The 18,951-nt window shown below is 37.1% G+C and overlaps 1 protein-coding gene across 2 annotated transcripts; it reads right to left on the bottom strand.

The window, feature by feature from the left end:
• Positions 1 to 6,807: 6,807 nt before the first annotated feature.
• On the bottom strand, positions 6,808 to 13,286 carry LOC103094747 (trichosurin-like). 2 transcript variants are annotated; one of them, XM_007475348.3, is made up of 7 exons: positions 13,132 to 13,286; positions 11,449 to 11,582; positions 9,861 to 9,934; positions 9,415 to 9,525; positions 8,070 to 8,171; positions 7,836 to 7,883; positions 6,808 to 7,119 (listed from the first exon to the last, which is right to left on the bottom strand). In XM_007475348.3, the coding sequence occupies exons 1-6, from the start codon at positions 13,225 to 13,227 to the stop codon at positions 7,861 to 7,863; spliced, it is 540 nt and encodes a 179-aa protein (XP_007475410.1). In that variant the 5' UTR covers positions 13,228 to 13,286; the 3' UTR covers positions 6,808 to 7,119; positions 7,836 to 7,860. The 2 variants fall into 2 exon arrangements, 1 of the variants encoding a protein (XP_007475410.1); XR_008911165.1 differs by lacking the exon at positions 9,415 to 9,525.
• Positions 13,287 to 18,951: the final 5,665 nt, after the last annotated feature.

Genomic DNA, 18,951 nt, shown 5'->3' on the forward strand with positions numbered 1-18,951 from the left:
ATCTTTTGAGATAATCATGTGATTTTTGTCAGTTTGCTTGTTGATATGGTCAATTATGTAGATTGTTTTCCTAATATTGAACCATCCTTGCATTACTGGTATGAAATCTACCTGGTCATAGTGAATAACCCTCATGATGACTTGTTGGAGTCTTTTCCCTAATATCCTATTTAATATTTTAGCATCTATATTCATTAAGGATATTGGTCTATAGTTTTCTTTCTCTGTTTTGGACCAGCCTGGCTTTGGAATCAGTACCATATTTGTTTCATAAAAGGAATTTGGTAGAACTCCTTCTTTGCTTATTCTGTGAAATAGTTTGTATAATATTGGGATTAGTTGTTCTTTGAATGTCTCCATGTACCATTACTAATTGATAGAATTCATTTGTGAATCCATCTAGACCTGGGGATTTTTTCTTAGGGAGTTCTTTGATGGCTTGTTCAATTTCTTTTTCTGATATGGGATTGTTTAGGTAATCTATTTCATCCTCTGTTAGTCTAGGCAATTTATATTTTTATAAATATTTATCCATTTCACCTAGATTGCCATATTTGTTGCCATATAATTGGGCATAATAGTTTTTAATGATTGCCTTAATTTCCTCTTCATTTGAAGTGAGGTCTCCCTTTTCATCTGGGATACTGTCAATTTAGTTTTTTTCTTTTCTTTTTTAATTAGACTGAATAGTACTTTGTCTATTTTATTTGTTTTTTCAAAACACCAGTTTCTAGTCTTATTTATTAAATCAATAGTTCTTTGACTTTCAATTTTATTAATTTTTCCTTTGATTTTTAGGATCTCTAATTTAGTCTTTATCTGATGATTTTTAATTTGTTTGCTTTCTAGTTTTTTAATTTGCATGCACAACTCATTGACAGCTGCCCTCTCTAGTTTGTTAATATATGAACTCAAGGATATAAATTTCTCCCTGAGTATTGCTTTGACTGCATCTCATAGGTTTTGGAAGGATGTCTCATCATTGTCATTTTCTTCAATGAAATTATTAATTGTTTTTATAATTTGTTCTTTAACTAACAGGTTTTGGAGAATCATATTGTTTAATTTCCAATTAATTTTTGATTTACCTCTCCATGTACCATTACTAATTATTATTTTCATTGCATTGTGATCTGAGAAGTTTGCATTTATTATTTCTGCTCTTTTGCACTTGTTTGCAATGTTTTTATGCCCTAATACATGATCAATTTTTGTGAATGTACCATTTGCTGCTGAAAAGAAGGTGTGTATTCCTTTTTGTCCCTATTTATTTTTCTCCCCATATCTACTAACTCTAATTTTTCCAAGATTTCATTCACTTCTCTTGCCTCTTTCTTATTTATTTTTTGGTTTGATTTATCTAGTTTTCATAGAGGAAGGTTCAGGTCTCCCACTAATATAGTTTTTCTATCTATTTCATCTTTGAGCTCCACTAGTATCTCACTTAGAAATTTGGATGCTATGCCATTTGGTGCATACATGTTGAGTACAGATATTTCCTCATTGTCTGTACTGCCTTTTATCAGGATGTAATTACCTTCCCTATCTCTTATTTTTTCTTTGGTTTTGTCAGATATCATGATTGCAACTCCTGCCTTCTTATCAGTTGATGCCCAATAGATTTAGCTCTATCCTCTTACTTTCACCCTATGTGTATCTACCTTTGTCATATGTGTTTCTTGTAGACAGCATATGATAGGGTTTTGGATTCTAATTCACTTTGCTATTCGCTTGCATTTTATGGGTGAGTTCATTCCATTCACATTCAGAATTATGATTACCAGCTTTGTATTTCCCAGCATTTTTATTTCTACTCCTAGTCCTTCCTTTTCTTCTTTTATTGTTTCCTTCTACACTAATGTTTGTTTTTAATCAGTCCCCCTAATTCCCACCCTTATTTTACTTCCCTTTCTATCCCCTCCCTTCTTTTTCCCCTTTATTTTCTTTGCAGTCTTTTAAAATCTACCCCCAACTTCTCCCTCCCTTGTACTGCTTCTCTCCCCTCCAGTCTCTTTGTTACCCTCTACTTCCCTATAGGGCATAAATCTATTTTCTGCCCAAGTGTATTGGATTGTTCTTCCCTCTTTGGGTCATTTTCAATGCACATAAGAGTTGAGTATTTCCTGTCTCCAACTTTTTTACCCTTCCAGTGTATTGATGTTTTCCCCCCTCCCACCATGAGCTTCTTTGTGACTTATAAATTTACCCCCTTTTGTTTCTTTCCCCATTTCTTTTAGTATTAAGCTCTTTTTAGCTCTAGTTGTGTATATATATATATATATATATGCTCACATGTATATGTATTTATGCATACATATATCTATACACATATTTATGTCTTGGCATTTCATCCTATACAGTTTGTCACTATTCTGTCTAAGTGTAATTGTTTTAGCTGCCCAAGTGATAATAACAATTTTTAAGAGTTATCAATGTCCTTTTTTTCTCATAGGGATACATATTTTAACTCATTGGGTCTCTTAAAACGTTTTTTGTTTTGTTTTGTTTTTCTTTTTCCTTTCTTTTTTAAATTACCTTTTGATGATACTCTTGAGTTCTGTGCTTGGGCATCAAATTTTCTGTTCAGGTCTGGTCTTTTCTTTACAAATGCTTGGAATTCTTCTATTTTGTTAAATGACCATACTTTCCCCTATAAGAATATAGTCAGTTTTTCTGGGTAGTTGATTCTTGGTTGTAGACCTAGTTCCCTTGCTTTCTGGAATATCATATTCCATGCCTTTCGGTCCTTCAGTGTAGATACAGCCAGATCCTTTGTTATCATCACTGTGGTTCCATGGTATCTGAATGACTTCTTCTTGGTAGCTTGTAATATTTTTTCCTTGGTCTGTTAGTTCTTGAATTTGGCTATAACATTCCTGTGTGTTGTTCAGTTGGGGATTAAGTATAAGAGGTTATCTGTGGATTCTTTCAATCTCTACTTTTCCCTCTTGTTTCTTGGATAATTTCCTGTAATATGACATCCAGACTTTTTCTTTTGTCATGGTCTTCTGGTAGACCAATGATTCTTAAGTTGTCTCTCCTAGAATGAATTTCTAAATCTTCTGTTTTGTGAATGAGATGCTTCATATTTTCCTCAATTTTTTCATTCTTTTTATTTTATTTTATAATATACTGCTGCCTTGTAAAGTCACTTAATTCTAGTTGTTGTATTCTGATTCTTAAAGACTGGATTTCATCCCTGGCTTTTGTAATAGAAAAATAATCTGTGACTATTTCTGATTGTAGTGACTGATACTCTGGCTTGAGACTAGAGAGCTGCTGGTAGGGGACACACCTGAGAGGGCTGTCTATTTGCAATGGCGATAAATGAGACTTGAGAGACACTGAGAAATGCTGCTACAGATAGAAGGATGCTGCCACAGGGGAATGCACTGGGGTTTGCCTATTGATCCCTATTTGAAGGCTAATGGATCAATCTATTTACTACCCTCTTGTTCCCTCACTCCCTCCCTTAACCACCCACTTCTTGAAGCCTTTGGCTTCCTCCCTCCCCCCAAATGGACTATAAAGTTACTCTTTTCCTTTCTCAGATAAGGGGTTTATTGGAAACAATAGGATGGGAAACTGAGGAAAGAGGGATGAGGGTTTCCCTGAACTATAAGGAGAATTTGAGGGTTTGGGAAATCAGTCCAGTCACAACTGTGACAGGGGAACAGTCAGAGAGATGGAGGACAACTGTTATTCTTCTTTTCTTCTCCACAAAGCCACCAAGGTCTCTTGGCCTAATTTCAGAAGTCCCCCTCAAGGGTCCTTCAGCCTGGGACAAAAACTAACAAGATTAGTTCTCAACTTCTTCCCTCTTCAGTTAGGCTTTCCTCCTTTCTTGGTCAGTCAACCCCCAGAGAGAGCAGAGGTTTCTCAGTTTCTCCTGGTCAGCTCAACTGCCTCCTCCTGGGAACATTCCATTTGGAACCTTCTCCTTGATTTTGCAGATCAGGTCCCCAGCTTGTTTCTTGCATGCTTGGCTTGTCAGTCCTTTCTCTCTCCATGCCTCTTTCATACTTTTTGGTCATTCTTCTCCTTCTGGTCTGATTTTCTCTGGAAGTCATCTTTCATTCTCTTTACCTTATCTCTCATCTCCTTTGCCTCATTTTTCATCCTCTTTGCCTCATCTTTCATCTCATTTGCCTCATTTTCAAGCTGGTTGATTTTGGCTTTCATGACACCATTTTCTGTTTTCAGATGACTTATCCTAGTATTTGAGTTCTTTTCTCAATTGTCTTCAGCCTCTCTTAAATTTGTTTTGAATTATATTTTGAGTTCTTCCAAAGTTTGTATCCAATTCACTGGGTTTTCTGTTTTATTGCTTGATGTTCCCTCCTTCTTCTCTGTTCCATTTGCTCGTTGTTCATTGCCTGTATAGAAGCTGTTGAATGTAATTTCTTTTTTCTTTTTCTGTTGTTTGTTCATCCTTACCCCTTCTTTACTCCCTGAAGTTGTCTGTGCTCTTGCTCCTCTCACTTTTTTTGGTTTTGGGATTTTCTGTCAGTCTCCCTTCTTGGAGCTTTGACATCAGATCTCTCAGTGCATTCTGTGGGAGAGGGGTGTTGGAGTTTGAGCTTCCCTGTCCTCTGGAGGCTTTTATTGGATTAAGGTCCAGCAGTCTTTGGCAGAGGGGTGTTGGAGCTTGAGCTTCCCTGACCTCTGAAGACTTTTGATGGGATTAAATCCAGATGGATTGTGCTGGATATGCCCTGAGGCCAAAACCTCCTGGAAGGCTGGAGCACTATGGAAGGTCTCCGCCACTGTGACCAGGATGCCTTCTCTGAGCTCCCTCTCCAGGTCCTTCCCTACCACCTGTGTTTGACACTCTGAGCCTAGGACATCCCTGCCTGCAAGATACTCCCTCCAGACCAGCACCTTTGCCTGCCATAGGTTCCTGCTGCAGCAGGAGGCTTAGCACTCTAGGTGGGGGAGGAGTCCTGGGACCTTCCTTCTTCCTTCCCCTTAAACCCGAGTGTCCTTGAATGCTGGCTTTTGGGGGGTGTACCTTTTGAATTGAGTCCAGCAGGAGGATTCCTTGGCAATGTCTTGTTCTTAGGTTTGATTTTTAGTCCCCTAGGAGCATTTAGTTTGTAATTGGTATGGAAGGGTTTTCAGAGGTCTGAACTTTTGCTGCCTCTATGCCACCATTTTTACCTCCATGATATTTAAATTATTTCTTTTTGTCTCCTTGCAATATTTTCTTCTTTACCTGGGAGATTTGAAATTTGGCTATAATCACTTCATGACTATTCTTTACTATGAGCTAAATTCATCCTTTATTTTCTCTGCTCCAACTCTGGGATATTAACTTGTTCTTGGAGGAAATAATGAAATTATGATAACTGGGTTAATTAAAATTTTGTGTTATCCAGGCTCTTCTGATCTTTTTTCATGGTAATCCTTTATACTTCCCTGATTGCCTTATTCACATTTCAAGCACTCAACTTAAAACAACAACAACAACAACAAAACCCTTACTTTCCATCTTAGATTCAATAGTGTGTATTGGTTCTAAGACAGAAGAATGGTAAGGGTGAGGCAATGGCATTTAAATGACTTACCCAGGGTTACACATAAAGGAAATATCTGAGGGCAGATTTGAACTGAGGACCTCCTGTCTCTAAGCCTGGCTCTCAATCCACTGAGCTAGCCAGCCACCTAGCTGTCCCCTTAAATAGCCAACTTTTAAAAGCTTTTCATAATTCCTCATTCTACAAATATATCCCTCTCCAAGGTACCTCTCCTCTCTCATGTCCTTGCCCAGAAGAACAGTAACCTGACTAAATCAGAAGGAATATAGAAATCACTTGAGGGACAATTAAATAGCATTGTGATTTCTTTCCTCTTTCCCTGCACCTTCCCTCTTCCCCAACTGCCCTCACTGTCTAGGGGAGAATAGAAAATACCAGGTCCCAGTGAAGACTAATGTAAAAAGATGAACAGCAACATAACCAGAGGCTAGAAAACAAAGACCTTTAGGAACATCTGGGAATCGTCTCTTCCCTCTTTCTAATTTCTATACTTTCTTCTCCCAATATGGTTCCACTGCCAGCTAATAAATATGATTTATGTGCATGTGTGCATGTGTGTGCATGTGTATGTGTGTATGTGAAAATATCCTGGAAAAAAACCATGAGAATGATTTGTAGAGCAAGAGATTCTTAACTTCTAACAATACTATCTTAATTGCAACCATCTTATTCTAATACAAAATATATTCTGTTGTTCTTGAGCTTCTGTTAGGACACGTGAATATGAAACTCTTTTTAACAATTGTCTGTCTTAAATATAAATATTGAGGCAGCAAGATAGCATAGTGTCACTCTATTGAGTGCTGGCCCTAGAGTCAGGAAGACTGACTCAAATTCCAACCTAGCCTTTATTAGTTGCATGATCTTGGTCTTGATCTAGGCCAAACCCTACTCAAACAGATGGGCTGAGGATAGAAAAGGATGACATATACTAATACTTGATTTCTATCTTAGAATTCTCCAGAATTGAGAATTCAATTTACCCATCAAGTCTGTTTTTAATGCTTAATTGATTTATTTTTCCTTATGACCATCCAAACTTTGTCCTAATTTTCTTTATAGAATTTTAATTTCCACATATGAATTAAGGATAATGATTCTTTCAAATGGCATACAAATATCTAAAAGGATGGTCTTTCTTGTTCACAGACTTTTGAAAGTGAATTGTGGTAACTGGGTACATTTTACTTTCAGAGAGTATACAAGATCCCCCCTTTTTTATCTGACATCATCTTTGCCTATCTTTCAAAATAGACATGGGACACAGCTGCACCAAATAAATCATTTATTGGGAATTTGCAGAAAACCTCTTCTGAGGATATTGTCTTTGGTATGGAAAGAGAGAAGAAAGGAAAGACTCCCCTTAGAAATTAAAGAAACTAGAAATTCAGCAGAACTTTGGTAATTTGAATGGCTGATTCTTTCAGAGAAACAAGTGGCCCTCCCAGAAAAACAGGTATCATTCATCTTGGGTGACCTGCTGGGACAGTGACAGGAAACTGATTATATCATGTAATCACAGGATGACTCAGGTGGGGAATTCATGTGCTGGATATGACTTTGACTCTTCAGGAGAAGGTTCCTAGGGAGAGATGGAGATTGGAAATATTATCAGAAAGTACTGTCATGAGGAGCTAGGGGATGGGTAATGGAAGGCTTAGTGATGATGAAGAATAATTATGAGGTTAGAAAAGTGGCAGAATAAATATACATGTACCAATATTCCCTAAAATTGTGAAATTTGGACAAATACCTTCAAGAAGATAAGTGGAAAATAGTAATTGACTACAAAACTTCAAAACTTAGTCTTGATTCTCTTTTGAGAATCATTGCCAAATGCTCTTCACAGTTCCTAATTCTAATTACCCTTAATAATATCACCTCAATCTCTGTCACTCAGCCCACTTCACAGCCTCAACTCAACCACCCATATTTTGATGGTTTTGGAGACAGAGGAAAGGTTAAAGAGGAAGGGACAAGCCAAAAGGAGAGAAGAAGGGGAAAGGAACAATAAAGGAACCTTATATTAGAAGAGAATTAAAATTTCCCCAAGAGGGAAGGGAATGTTAATCACTCTCACTTCCTCACTTTAAGGGCTTACTTTCAAGGAACATTTCAAGATGAATACATAGAACCCAAATGCAGCTGGGAACTCATAGTTCCTAGGACATAATAGGGTCTCTTCACAATGATTTACATTGATTCCCCAGATACACAACTGGATCTCAGGGCACTGAGCCCTGGAACTCCAAAGAGTCATAACCTCAAGGAATAGTCTCAGATTTAAGTATAACAGACCTGCAGGCCAGAGTGATCTTCTTTACTAGGCAAGTTCCTCACATCGATCTGTGGGTATAGAACAGAATACTAATGATCTCAGCACCAAAACAGAATTTTTAATTTTTTTACTATTAAAGAGGAGAGAAAAATAAAACTCTATGTTAGGACAAGGGAAGCTAAATCAATTTCATCCCATAAATTTTCCCAGGTACATTTTAAGAGAAGAGGTAGATGTGGGTTTGGAGAACTTACCAAAATGAGTCAAATACACTATGTCTCTCTCATTGAGATTGTTATTTAAACACAGTTCTTTAAAATTCTCCTTAATTTCTTCTCTCACTTCTCGATTTCGTCCTATAAAGTAAGATGAAAGTTAGAACACATGGTAAATCACTCTCACTGGTCATTTAGGATAATATAGAGGGGAGAAGGTGGTTGGATGAACATGGCAAAAATAGATGTTTTTCTGATCTGGGAAATTCAGCTTCTATATACCCAGGGATTAGAATGATGTTTCATGTTTGAACAGAAAGGAGAGGATAACATCTTCTGTTGGTTATGAAGATGAGCACAGAAGAGATTGGGAGTCAGAGTAAATCTGACTGACCTCGAAAAGAGAGAATGGGAAATATCCTCCCAGAAATACTTTACTGCTTTGGCCCAACTACTCCCCAACCCCCGTCATTAGGAGAAAATCACTGTACTTCACTCTTCATAACACCAGATCCACAAGGCATCTTAGAGATCATCTACTCCAAATTCCTAATTTTACAGAGGAGGGGACTTCAGTTCTTCCCTGGAGGGAATTGGGACTGGGAAATGGGATGAGTGGTGGTGGAATCTCTGACCAATCACAACTGGTAGAAACTTTATTAGTTTTGAAATGCCAATATAGATTTAGAGACAGCAAGATTGTAGGAGGTCTTTAAAAAGATTTCTTTAGTTTATTGTACATTTCCCTGGCAATGTTCTTCCCCTAAGGTCTGACTGTCTCATTCCTATCTTCAAATTCTACCTCCCAATGAAGCCTAACCTGATATCCTTAAACAGAAATGATCTTTCTTTCTCCTGAGTCACTCCTAACACTTTGTCCATACCTCTCCTTACCCTTTTCATTCTTGACTCATATAAATAAGTTGTTGCTATGTTTTGGCACCCTTTGTGGATTAATTCATCCTTCAGGAGCTACTTTATATTTGTTAGTGTCCAAGAAAGTGATCATACATAGTAAAGGTATAGTAAATATTTGTGGAATTCATGAATGAATTAGGAAATGAATATTTATTCTTATGCTACAAGATGAGGTCACTGATAACTCTTTTCTCTGTTTTCTTTCATTTTCAGGTGGAACAAGACTTTCCTGAAGGAGGATATGGGACAGACAAGGTTCAGAATTGCCTTTAGTAGTTACCCAGAGTTTTCTCAAGTTGGTCAGTTTGTTGCCCTAGGAAGTGTTTCTCTTAATCTCAAACACTGTGTATTGCAGTGGACACTCCTTTGGACATCTCCAAATCTATTTGCCTTTTTAATTTCATTGCTCATCTATTCTTTTGGAATAAGAAAGAAGTATGTTGAGGAGGGGTTATAGAATACATACCATAGAGTGCAAACATTAATGTTTTTTTGTTCTTGTGGTAATTATATAAGGTTATCATGAAATATTCATTCCGCTTAATATGTGTTATGTAGAAAATGTTTGCTCCCGAGTCTGTGAAAATCACCAATGTACAAAGGTTAGAATTTCTCATAGCATGAAATAAGGGAAAAGAAGAGTGAAATATTTGAAGTTGTATGTCAGCAAAAGGTCTTTCCTAGAAATTCTAGTCTCATTACTTTTCTGATACCCTTGACAAATTGCTCTTCTGATCACAAACCCTTCTCAAAATTGGTTCTATTTCCACCCTCCTTCCAGAATCACAGAACATTTACACTGAAGGATATTGGAGGTCATTTAGTCCAACTACTTACTCTCTGCACAAATGGAGAAAGTAAGGCCTAGTGAAAGAGACTTCTTTAAGATCACATATCCTCATGTATACTTACATAATGATAAATATTGATGTTCTTTATCTGTCTTGTAAGCTGTGAGGGATAACCGATGACATCTACCATTTTTCCTGGAAATAAAATTTGGTATATTAATATATTTTTTTAGTCGATTTTATTTTAAAAACACATCCAAGAGAAGACTGCTTAACTAAACAAAGGGGAGAGTATTACCAGAGACCCTTGGTTCTTTTGCTCCTCAGAAAATCTCCTTGGGTGGTATGCTTTACCAGAGACATTGCTCCCAGAGCCCCAGAGCTTTGGCTCTATGTAGTATTTAGCATCTGACTCTGTGTAGTGGCCATATCTTGAGCATTGTCCCTCTGTTCCTGATTAAAGACTTGTTCTTTCTAACTACTTTAGTGGTTCTATGTTTTTCAAGATTGATACCTGTAAAGTGACCTGGAGAAGGAAATGGCAAACCATTTGACTATCTTTGCCAAGAAAACCCCAAAATGGGGTCTTGAAGAGTAGGACATGACTGAAAAATGACTGACTGACTAACATGTTATCTCCAAATCATCCCTGGAGGTGAATAGAGAAGATTTTTTTGTTCTTATTTTAAAGCTTTAATAGAGGGAGAGTTATAATCATTTGTTTAGTCAAACAGACAATTAATAAAAGAATAAGGACAAGAAATCAGGTTTAGATTTTTTTTTCCTACTAGCTTTCATTGCTGGGAGTTAGGAGTCTAGGAGGGTTTTTTTTTCACACCTCTCTTTCTGATGTGAGCAAAGCCTTTCAGGATCTTTTGAATGAGGATGTAGATGAAGCCCTTGCTAAGTTGCCAGGATCTAAGCATGATATATGCCTCTATACTCTCTAATTCTTCTCTTTGTCTCCTTAGCAGAGATGTTTTTAGGAACCCATTTTGTCTCCAACTGATGGTTTGTGGTTGAAAAGTGAGCCAAGGATGATCATGGAAGAAAAAAAAAACAGTGGCTCTCCCCTCCCTGTGGATCATAATTTAAAAAACCAAAGCAGGGGGCAGCTGGGTAGCACAGTGGATTGAAAACCAGTCCTAGAGACGGGAGGTCCTAGGTTCAAATCTGGCTTCAGCCACTTCCCAGCTGTGTGACCCTGGGCAAGTCACTTGACCCCCATTGCCTAGCCCTTACCACTCTTCTGCCTTGGAGCCAATACACAGTATTGACTCCAAGACGGAAGGTAAGGGTTTAAAAAAAAAAAAAAAACCAAAGCAGACTAAATCTTTGAGGCTTTATGTAATATATAGAATTGTTATTATATCATTATTAAGTATATTGTAGTATATTATCATATTAATGTATTAATTATAATAAAAGTGAGGTTTTATTTAATTTAACTTTTTAAAATTGCCTGTACTCAACAATAACTTCACCTTTGCACACACAACTTACATTGCTAAGGGTTTTTCCTTTTCAAGGTTACCCTTTATGGTCATTTTAATGAGATTGAATGCATAGCCATAGAGCTTAATCAGAAATTGATTCCTAGAACCTTAGAAACCCAGCCTGTATGTGGTCAGAGTGTGATAGGTACAGCCCAGATCTGTGACACAGGCGTTTATCCCTTCCTTCTTCCAGCTAACATAAGTATCACTTACCTTATGGTAAATTCTCCATATATCTTGTCGTTCTTGTCTGTAACTTTGTGGAGAGCCATTCTAAAGACACCTTCCCTCCTGATCTTAGACATGTCATTTGAAGCTAATGCAATGGTGTGCCAGGCTCCTGTAAGCTGTGAAGAAGGGATATTGGAGGTTTCATTGTTTCATAGATGAGGGAACAAGCCTTCAAAGTGAAAGGTGCTCTTACTCTCATCTTGCCTGGGGCATACATGATCATTTGACATGATCACTGGAAACTACTCTGGACTATTAATTAAGAGTTTTAGATCTGTGGCTCTAACCAGCTATGTGTCAATAGAAAAGACACACTATTTCAGTGCCTCACTTTGCTCATCTGGGGAAATAAAAACATCTGCTTCATGCCTAAAGAAGTTACTGTCAGGATTAAATGAGATTTCCAAAAAACCTTACTCTATTTCTTCCTTCTGAACATGATTCTCTTTCAATAATATAGGAAGTATCAGGATGGGGATTGTCTTTCTAGCAAGAACATCTAGAGTGAGTTTTCCTTTAGCAAAGACTTGAAACCTGATTGTCATCTCTGTACATCCTAGGAATTCTCTTTCTCCCTTCTCTGACTGGCTCTGAGAGTTCTCCCTAAGCTGTTACAGAATCCACAAAGTATGCAATCACAGAGACCTAAGCTTCAAAGTTACCATTTAGATCCTGCTGGCCCAATGGGTGTGAATGACAGCTCTAACTTAGGTCAAGTACTGAGTTCTATACCTTAGAGCACTTCCTTTGACCAGGACACAACTTAGCATATATGGGTTCCTTTTCAACTGGTTTCACTTGATTCAGGGAGGTAAAAATTGAAGAACAGCCTCAGAGGGTTATAAGGTTCTTGAGCTAAGGGACCTATAGAAATTATCTTGTGCATCATTTTATAGATATGGGAAATATTCAGTTGATTTAGATAGTGAGAGAAGAGAATTTGTGGCATTTCTCATACTGATTATTTTAAAAGAGGCTAGGTTGGGGGGTGGTGGATGGGCTTGCAGCAAAGTGGCTCAGTGGATTGAAAGCCAGCTGTGTGACCCTGGTTAAATCACTTATTCTCCATTGCCTAGCCCTTGCTGCTCTTCTGCCTAGGAACCAAACATTGATTCTAAAACAGAGGGTAAGAGTTTGCAAAAAGAAAGAAAGAAAAGAGATTAGGGAGGGTACTTGTACCCCTAAACCATATTCATACCTAATCTCCCTCCCCATCTCCCACATTCACCCTCCCAGCAACTTAGACTAGGAAATGTAATTAAGCATTCATCTACACTAAACATTTAAAAGGACATCTTGAATGAGAAGAAATTTCATTTGTCCCTTTTATCTTTGCACAAAAGGTATTGACCTGCATTGATAGAGGGAATCTCCTTACTTAAGAATTCCCCATATTAATGAAATCACATACCCAGGGCCTATCTCCTATACACAGCTCACTTGTATACTTTTCATTGTGTCAGACCTTCAAATGATTTCAACTCCTGAATCATTCAAAAACCTAGCTTTGAGGTAGAAGACACAAACCTGTATCCTTTCCATCTTGCCCCAAGCCGAGTACTCCCCCTCCTCTATAGACATATGTTCTGCTTTCCTTGCCCTTTATCTCCAAACCTATTTTAGACCCCCCTCTCAATCCCTCTGTGCCCACTCCCATTTATTTACATTTTGGTTGTGCTCCTTGCAGTGGCCATGCTGGACCCGGATGCCTCTGACCAGGGCCAGTCCCATGATTAGCAGCAGAAGTTTCATTTGCTTCATGTTGGTAGAGGCTGGGATTATGAGAATGGTTCTGATGAATATTCTAGGCTCACCTGCCTTTATACCCCATTCTAGGGTGGTGGTTCCTGATGATGTGGCACTTTGGGGCCTCCTTCAAACCTCCCAAAAGATACTTTGTATTCAGAATGTTATGCCAGCTATAGTCCTTGAGATAAATATCTCAAGAACCTTGACTTTGATTGTTTTCTTACTTTAAAAATTGTACATTTCTGAAATGTAAATTTCAAAGAACAATAGACATTATTATGATGAGCTAGCTTCCTGGAATAACTGATAGATCTAAAGTGAGATCAGAAAGACCAAATACTGTTTCCCCTGTTCCTGTGCCAGTCAGTTAGTTAACAAGCACTTAGTAAAAATGTAAAGTACATATATCCTCAGGAAGAGTGCCAGAGACAAGGAAGCAAAATCAACTTCTCTGGTTAACTTTTTCTTGTGAAGAGCCAATTTAATACAATAGTTATTAAGTGTCCACTTCGTGTTAGTTTTTTTCGTAGTCCATTTGCTAAAATACCAAGTTTAACAAAATATGGGCACATTTCACCGCTTTTTTGAGGCCCTGCTGACCTGGAGGTCTCAGAATGAATATATGGCCCATACGTTCCTTACACTTTTAGGTCTAGATAAGGTGTCAATTTAGGGCTACAGAATTGTTTCCTTATGCACAGTTCATAGCTTGTTACTTCATGACAAATTTAAGTGTAACATCAAAATACATAATGTCCACAACATAATTTTCATGATTCTCAGTTGTCTCTTACTTTTGGAAATTGGAAAGCACAGACAAATCTGAAAGTACTTGAAGGAACAAATTCATTTAATTATAGCATCTTACTAATTGAGAGAATGCTACTTCTGCCACACAGTCTTCCTTCCCTGTTATTGAAAACAGCGTTTCCTGAGCCAGATACAAAGCTTAGGGAAGACTTGATACTTGCCTTCATGAAGCAAGTAATCTGACCCCCAGTAATGCAAGATAAGTCTCTTAAAGGATTCTCTTGGGAAGAGTGATTAGTTTGGGAAGAACACAGCAAACATAGAGGGAAACAATTGTTAAGACACTGATGATCTGGCAATGGGTAAATTCCTATGCACTCAAAGTAAGAGAGGTATTTGGCTGCTCTCAGGTGTTAGTTACTCTCAGGTTGTATTTTATAGAATAGAGATTCCCTTTAGGCCGGTGAGTGTGAATGGGATGGAAAGAGGTCTGCTTTTATTGGGGGCAGTTCTAGAGTTGTGCAATTAACAGAAGTGTGTATGAGGGGCTAAGGGAGAATAAGAACTGAGCCAGTTCGGGTTTTGCGAAGAAGTCTGGGAGTTTGGGGCTCTAGCAATTTGTATGTGAACATGGAGCTAGAAGAGAGGTTTAAGAGAACAAGGAGAGAGAGTGCCAGGGCAAAGACACTTGATTTGTGTATTCCCACTGCTGTCCCTTTCACTCAGACTGTCATCATTTCTCTCTTGGACTATTGCACTGGTGTCCCAAGTTTCACCCATCTTAAGTGCTCCTTTCTTGACAGATCACTTGAAGCAAAATAAAAGTAAAGAAATGCAACTAGGAAAAAAGCACAAATAACAAAAAGTCACCTCATCTCTAGATAACTGTTGTTGCTTAGTTGATTTGTCTCACAGACTCTTTGTGACTGAGGTTTTCTTGACAAAGATACTAGAGTAGTTTGTCATTTCCTTCTCCAGCTAAGTTACAGATGAATAAAATGAGGCAAACAGTGACTTGCTCATGGTCAGACAGTCTAGTAATTATCTGAGGCTTAATTGGAACTTGGGTCCTCCTGACTTCAGGGCTGGGCATTCTATCCATTGTACTACTTAATTGCCTGTCTCTACTAAAAGAGAAAAAAAACCAGTTTGTGGGTAGACACTTATGCATTTAAAAAAATAACAAAAATGGGGGTATTAGATTTTTAAAAAAATACACAAGGAGATAATATTGATGTGGAATTTGGAGAAATATAAGTTCAGGCCTGAAATAATATGAACTAAACCTCAGATATTCTATAGGCAGGTTGATATATTTTGTGGGACTAAACTGCAAAATGGGAGGGCACACTAAAAGAGAAAAGGACAGTAGAAGATACAATGTAATGTGCTATATATCCTAATCAAATTAATGGTAGACAAAGAAAAAATAACTTTTGTTGTGACTCAATAAAAGGGGAATTATGGTCATGTTGTCTGACAAAGCAAAGACAAAAATGTATAAAATTGATATAAATAAGGAAAATATCCTGAAAGGAACCATAGACAGCTAACAATATTAATATTAAATTATATGCTCTAGAACTGAATTTTAAGAAAACATAGTATAAGGATATTAGAAATTAGGTCTTGTCACATTAGTTTACAGATAAGAAGTGAAGAAGTTGGCTTGAGAAAGAATTGGAGTTTCAAACAAAGCTGAGACAGTGTCAGTTTCAAGTGTAACTTTTTTTTCTGTGGCAGTTGGTCTGGCAGTTGGCAGAGTCACATTGTCTCTCTGAGGGAGTTAGCTGTTATACTCTCTCTGGGGGCTTGGAGGAGGTAACATCTCTCTCTCTCTTTTTCTCACTACCTGAGGTAGAAGGAAAGGAGGGAAAGACCTGAAGGAACTAAGTTTTCCTTTTCCAACTTGGGAAACACTAGTGACTATCTATTGCTGTTTTTATAGATTATTTTAACTCTGAGAAGACAAAAGAAAAATCTGGTATTTGGTTTGGACTATGCTTAGAGTCCTAACTTGGTTCTTCTTGAGGCTCAGCCAGCTAGCCTTTGTTATTTTTATAAGTGGGAGACTAAGTTAAGAATTATAAAGATAATAGTGTTAATTTATTGAAGAATAGTGAAAATTTGGGTTAGTCAGATCAGTAAGGATCAGTGTAGGCTGTGGACATAGGAGAAGTGGTTCCTTGCAGAGCCAGGGAGTTTTATTTGGGTGGAGTTAGAATCCCTTAGAGTTAGCAATTTCTTTTATCCTTATATTTTCAATTTTATTTTTTATAACAAGAGTCTCTTTAGTATCCTTGTGCCTTGCCCAGAAGAGAAGGTCACTTATGAGCTTCACTTCACTTATATAAACTGAAGATTCTTTGTAATCACAGCAAGCAGAGTATCAAATCAATTTATAAACAATAAATAATTCATTTCTTTATTAGTTTTACAGTCCACCTTTTATTTTTACAATAGACAGTGATGCATTACTCACATTAGACTTTAAACCTTTTTTCTCAGTTTTGTACTAACTTTACAGGGAACATTCTAGGACTGAAGAAATTGCTGCAGAAGTAGAGCTAAAAGATTTATGGCATCTTTTTTTTTTTAGGCCTGTTGTAATATTGTTTTTTTTTTAAATAATATTTTATTTGATCATTTCCAAGCATTATTCATTAGAGACAAAGATCATTTTCTTTTCCTCCCCCCCCCATAGCCGACGCGTGATTCCACTGGGTATCACATGTGTTCTTGATTCTAACCCATTGCCATGTTGTTAGTATTTGCATCAGAGTGTTCCTTTAGAGTCTCTCCTCAGACATGTCCCCTTGACCGCTGTAGTCAAGCAGTTGCTTTTCCTCAGTGCTTCCACTCCAACAGTTTGTCCTCTGCTTGTGGATAGTGTTTTTCTCCTAGATCCCTGCAGATTGTTCAGGGACATTACACTGCCACTAATGGAGAAGTCCATTACGTTCGATTATACCACAGTGTATCAGTCTCTGTGTACAATGTTCTCCTGGTTCTGCTCCTCTCTCTCTGCATCACTTCCCGGAGGTTGTTCCAGTCTCCATGGAATTCCTCCACTTTATTGTTCCTTTTTGCACAATAGTATTCCATCACCAACATATACCACAATTTGTTCAGCCATTCCCCAATTGAAGGGCATCTCCTCGTTTTCCAATTTTTGGCCACCACAGCTATGAATATTCTTGTACAAGTCTTTTTCCTTATTATCTCTTTGGGGGTACAAACCCAGCAGTGCTATGGCTGGATAAAAGGGCAGACAGTCTTTTATCACCCTTTGGGCATAGTTCCAAATTGCCCTCCAGAATATTTGGATCAGTTCACAACTCCACCAGCAATGAATTAATGTCCCTACTTTGCCACATCCCCTCCAGCATTCACTGCTTTCCTCTGCTGTCATCCTGGCCAATCTGCTAGGTGTGAGGTGATACCTCAGTGTTGTTTTGATTTTCATCTCTCTGATTATAAGAGATTTAGAACACTTTTTCATGTGCTTATCGATAGTTTTGATTTCTTTATCTGAAAACTGCCTATTCATGTCCTTTGCCCATTTATCAATTGGAGAATGGCTTGATTTTTTGTACAATTGATTTAGCTCTTTGTAAATTTGAGTAATTAAACCTTTGTCAGAGGTTTTTATGAAGATTGTTTCCCAATTTGTTGCTTTCCTTCTGATTTTAGTTATATTGGTTTTGTTTGTACAAAAGCTTTTTAATTTGATGTAGTTGAAATTATTTATTTTACATTTTGTGACTTTCTGTCTTGCTTGGTTTTAAAGTCTTTCCCTTCTCAAAGGTCTGACATGTATACTATTCTGTGTTTACCTAATTTACTTATAGTTTCCTTCTTTATTTTCATGTCAGTCACCCATTTTGAATTTATCTTGGTGTAGGGTGTGAGGTGTTGATCTATTCCTAATCTCTCCCATACTGTCTTCCAATTTTCCCATCAGTTTTTATCGAATAGTGGATTTTTGTCCCAGAAGCAGGGATCTTTGGGTTTATCATATACTATGGCATCTTTTAAAAAGGACTATGAAAGAATGTGTGTGTTTCTCAGCATTACATGAAATTTAAAAAAAAAACTGATCATGTATTAGAGCACAAAAATTGCAGACAAACATAAAAGGGCAGAAAGAATAAGTATATACTTTATGGATCCTAAAACAATAAAAATAGTAATCATTTCAGGGAGCTCAAACAAAAGTCACAGATCCCAAAGCAGACTTACCAATGAAATCCTAAATAATGAGTGGATCAATGAACAAATCATAGAAATAACTATTGTATTTAGTTGTTTTTCAGTTGTGTCTGACTCTTTGTGACTCCTAGTCTTCTGTCCACTGTGCCACCCAGATAATTAATATTATTTTTTATTATAATTATAATTATAAAATATTTTTATATTTTATATATGTCATATAAAATATAAATATATTATAAAATAATTAATATTATGTAAATGAAATTAAGATATGAAGATGAAACATCATACCAACAGTGCACTAACATTCCTGTCTTCTTATAGTCCCTTCAGTACTTGCCTTTTTCATTCTTGTCCCTCTGACAGAAACAGAATTGCTTTAATCTGCATTTCTTAAATTAATAGTTTTGAGCATTTTTTCATATGGTTGTTGTTTACTTGGAGTTCTTCCTTTGAGAACTGGCTGTTCATACCCTTTAACTAATTCTTTATCTTTTGGGCAGTGTCTGTCATTTTTTAATACTTGAATGAATTCTTTATATATCGTGAAAACTAGAACATTGACAGCAAAAAATCTCCTCCAATTTTAAACTGCATTAAATTATGTAAAATAACTTCAATTTTATGAATCAAAACTGCCATTTATCTGGTATGGTTTTCTCTGTCCCTTGTTTTGTCATGAATTCTTTCCTTATCTGTAATTACAAAAGGTATTTTATTTTTTGAGCCTTTAAATTTTACAGTGTAAACTTTATTCGTGTATCTCTGTGG

Source organism: Monodelphis domestica, chromosome 1 (assembly GCF_027887165.1).
Source record: "Monodelphis domestica isolate mMonDom1 chromosome 1, mMonDom1.pri, whole genome shotgun sequence".
NCBI lineage: Eukaryota > Metazoa > Chordata > Mammalia > Didelphimorphia > Didelphidae > Monodelphis > Monodelphis domestica.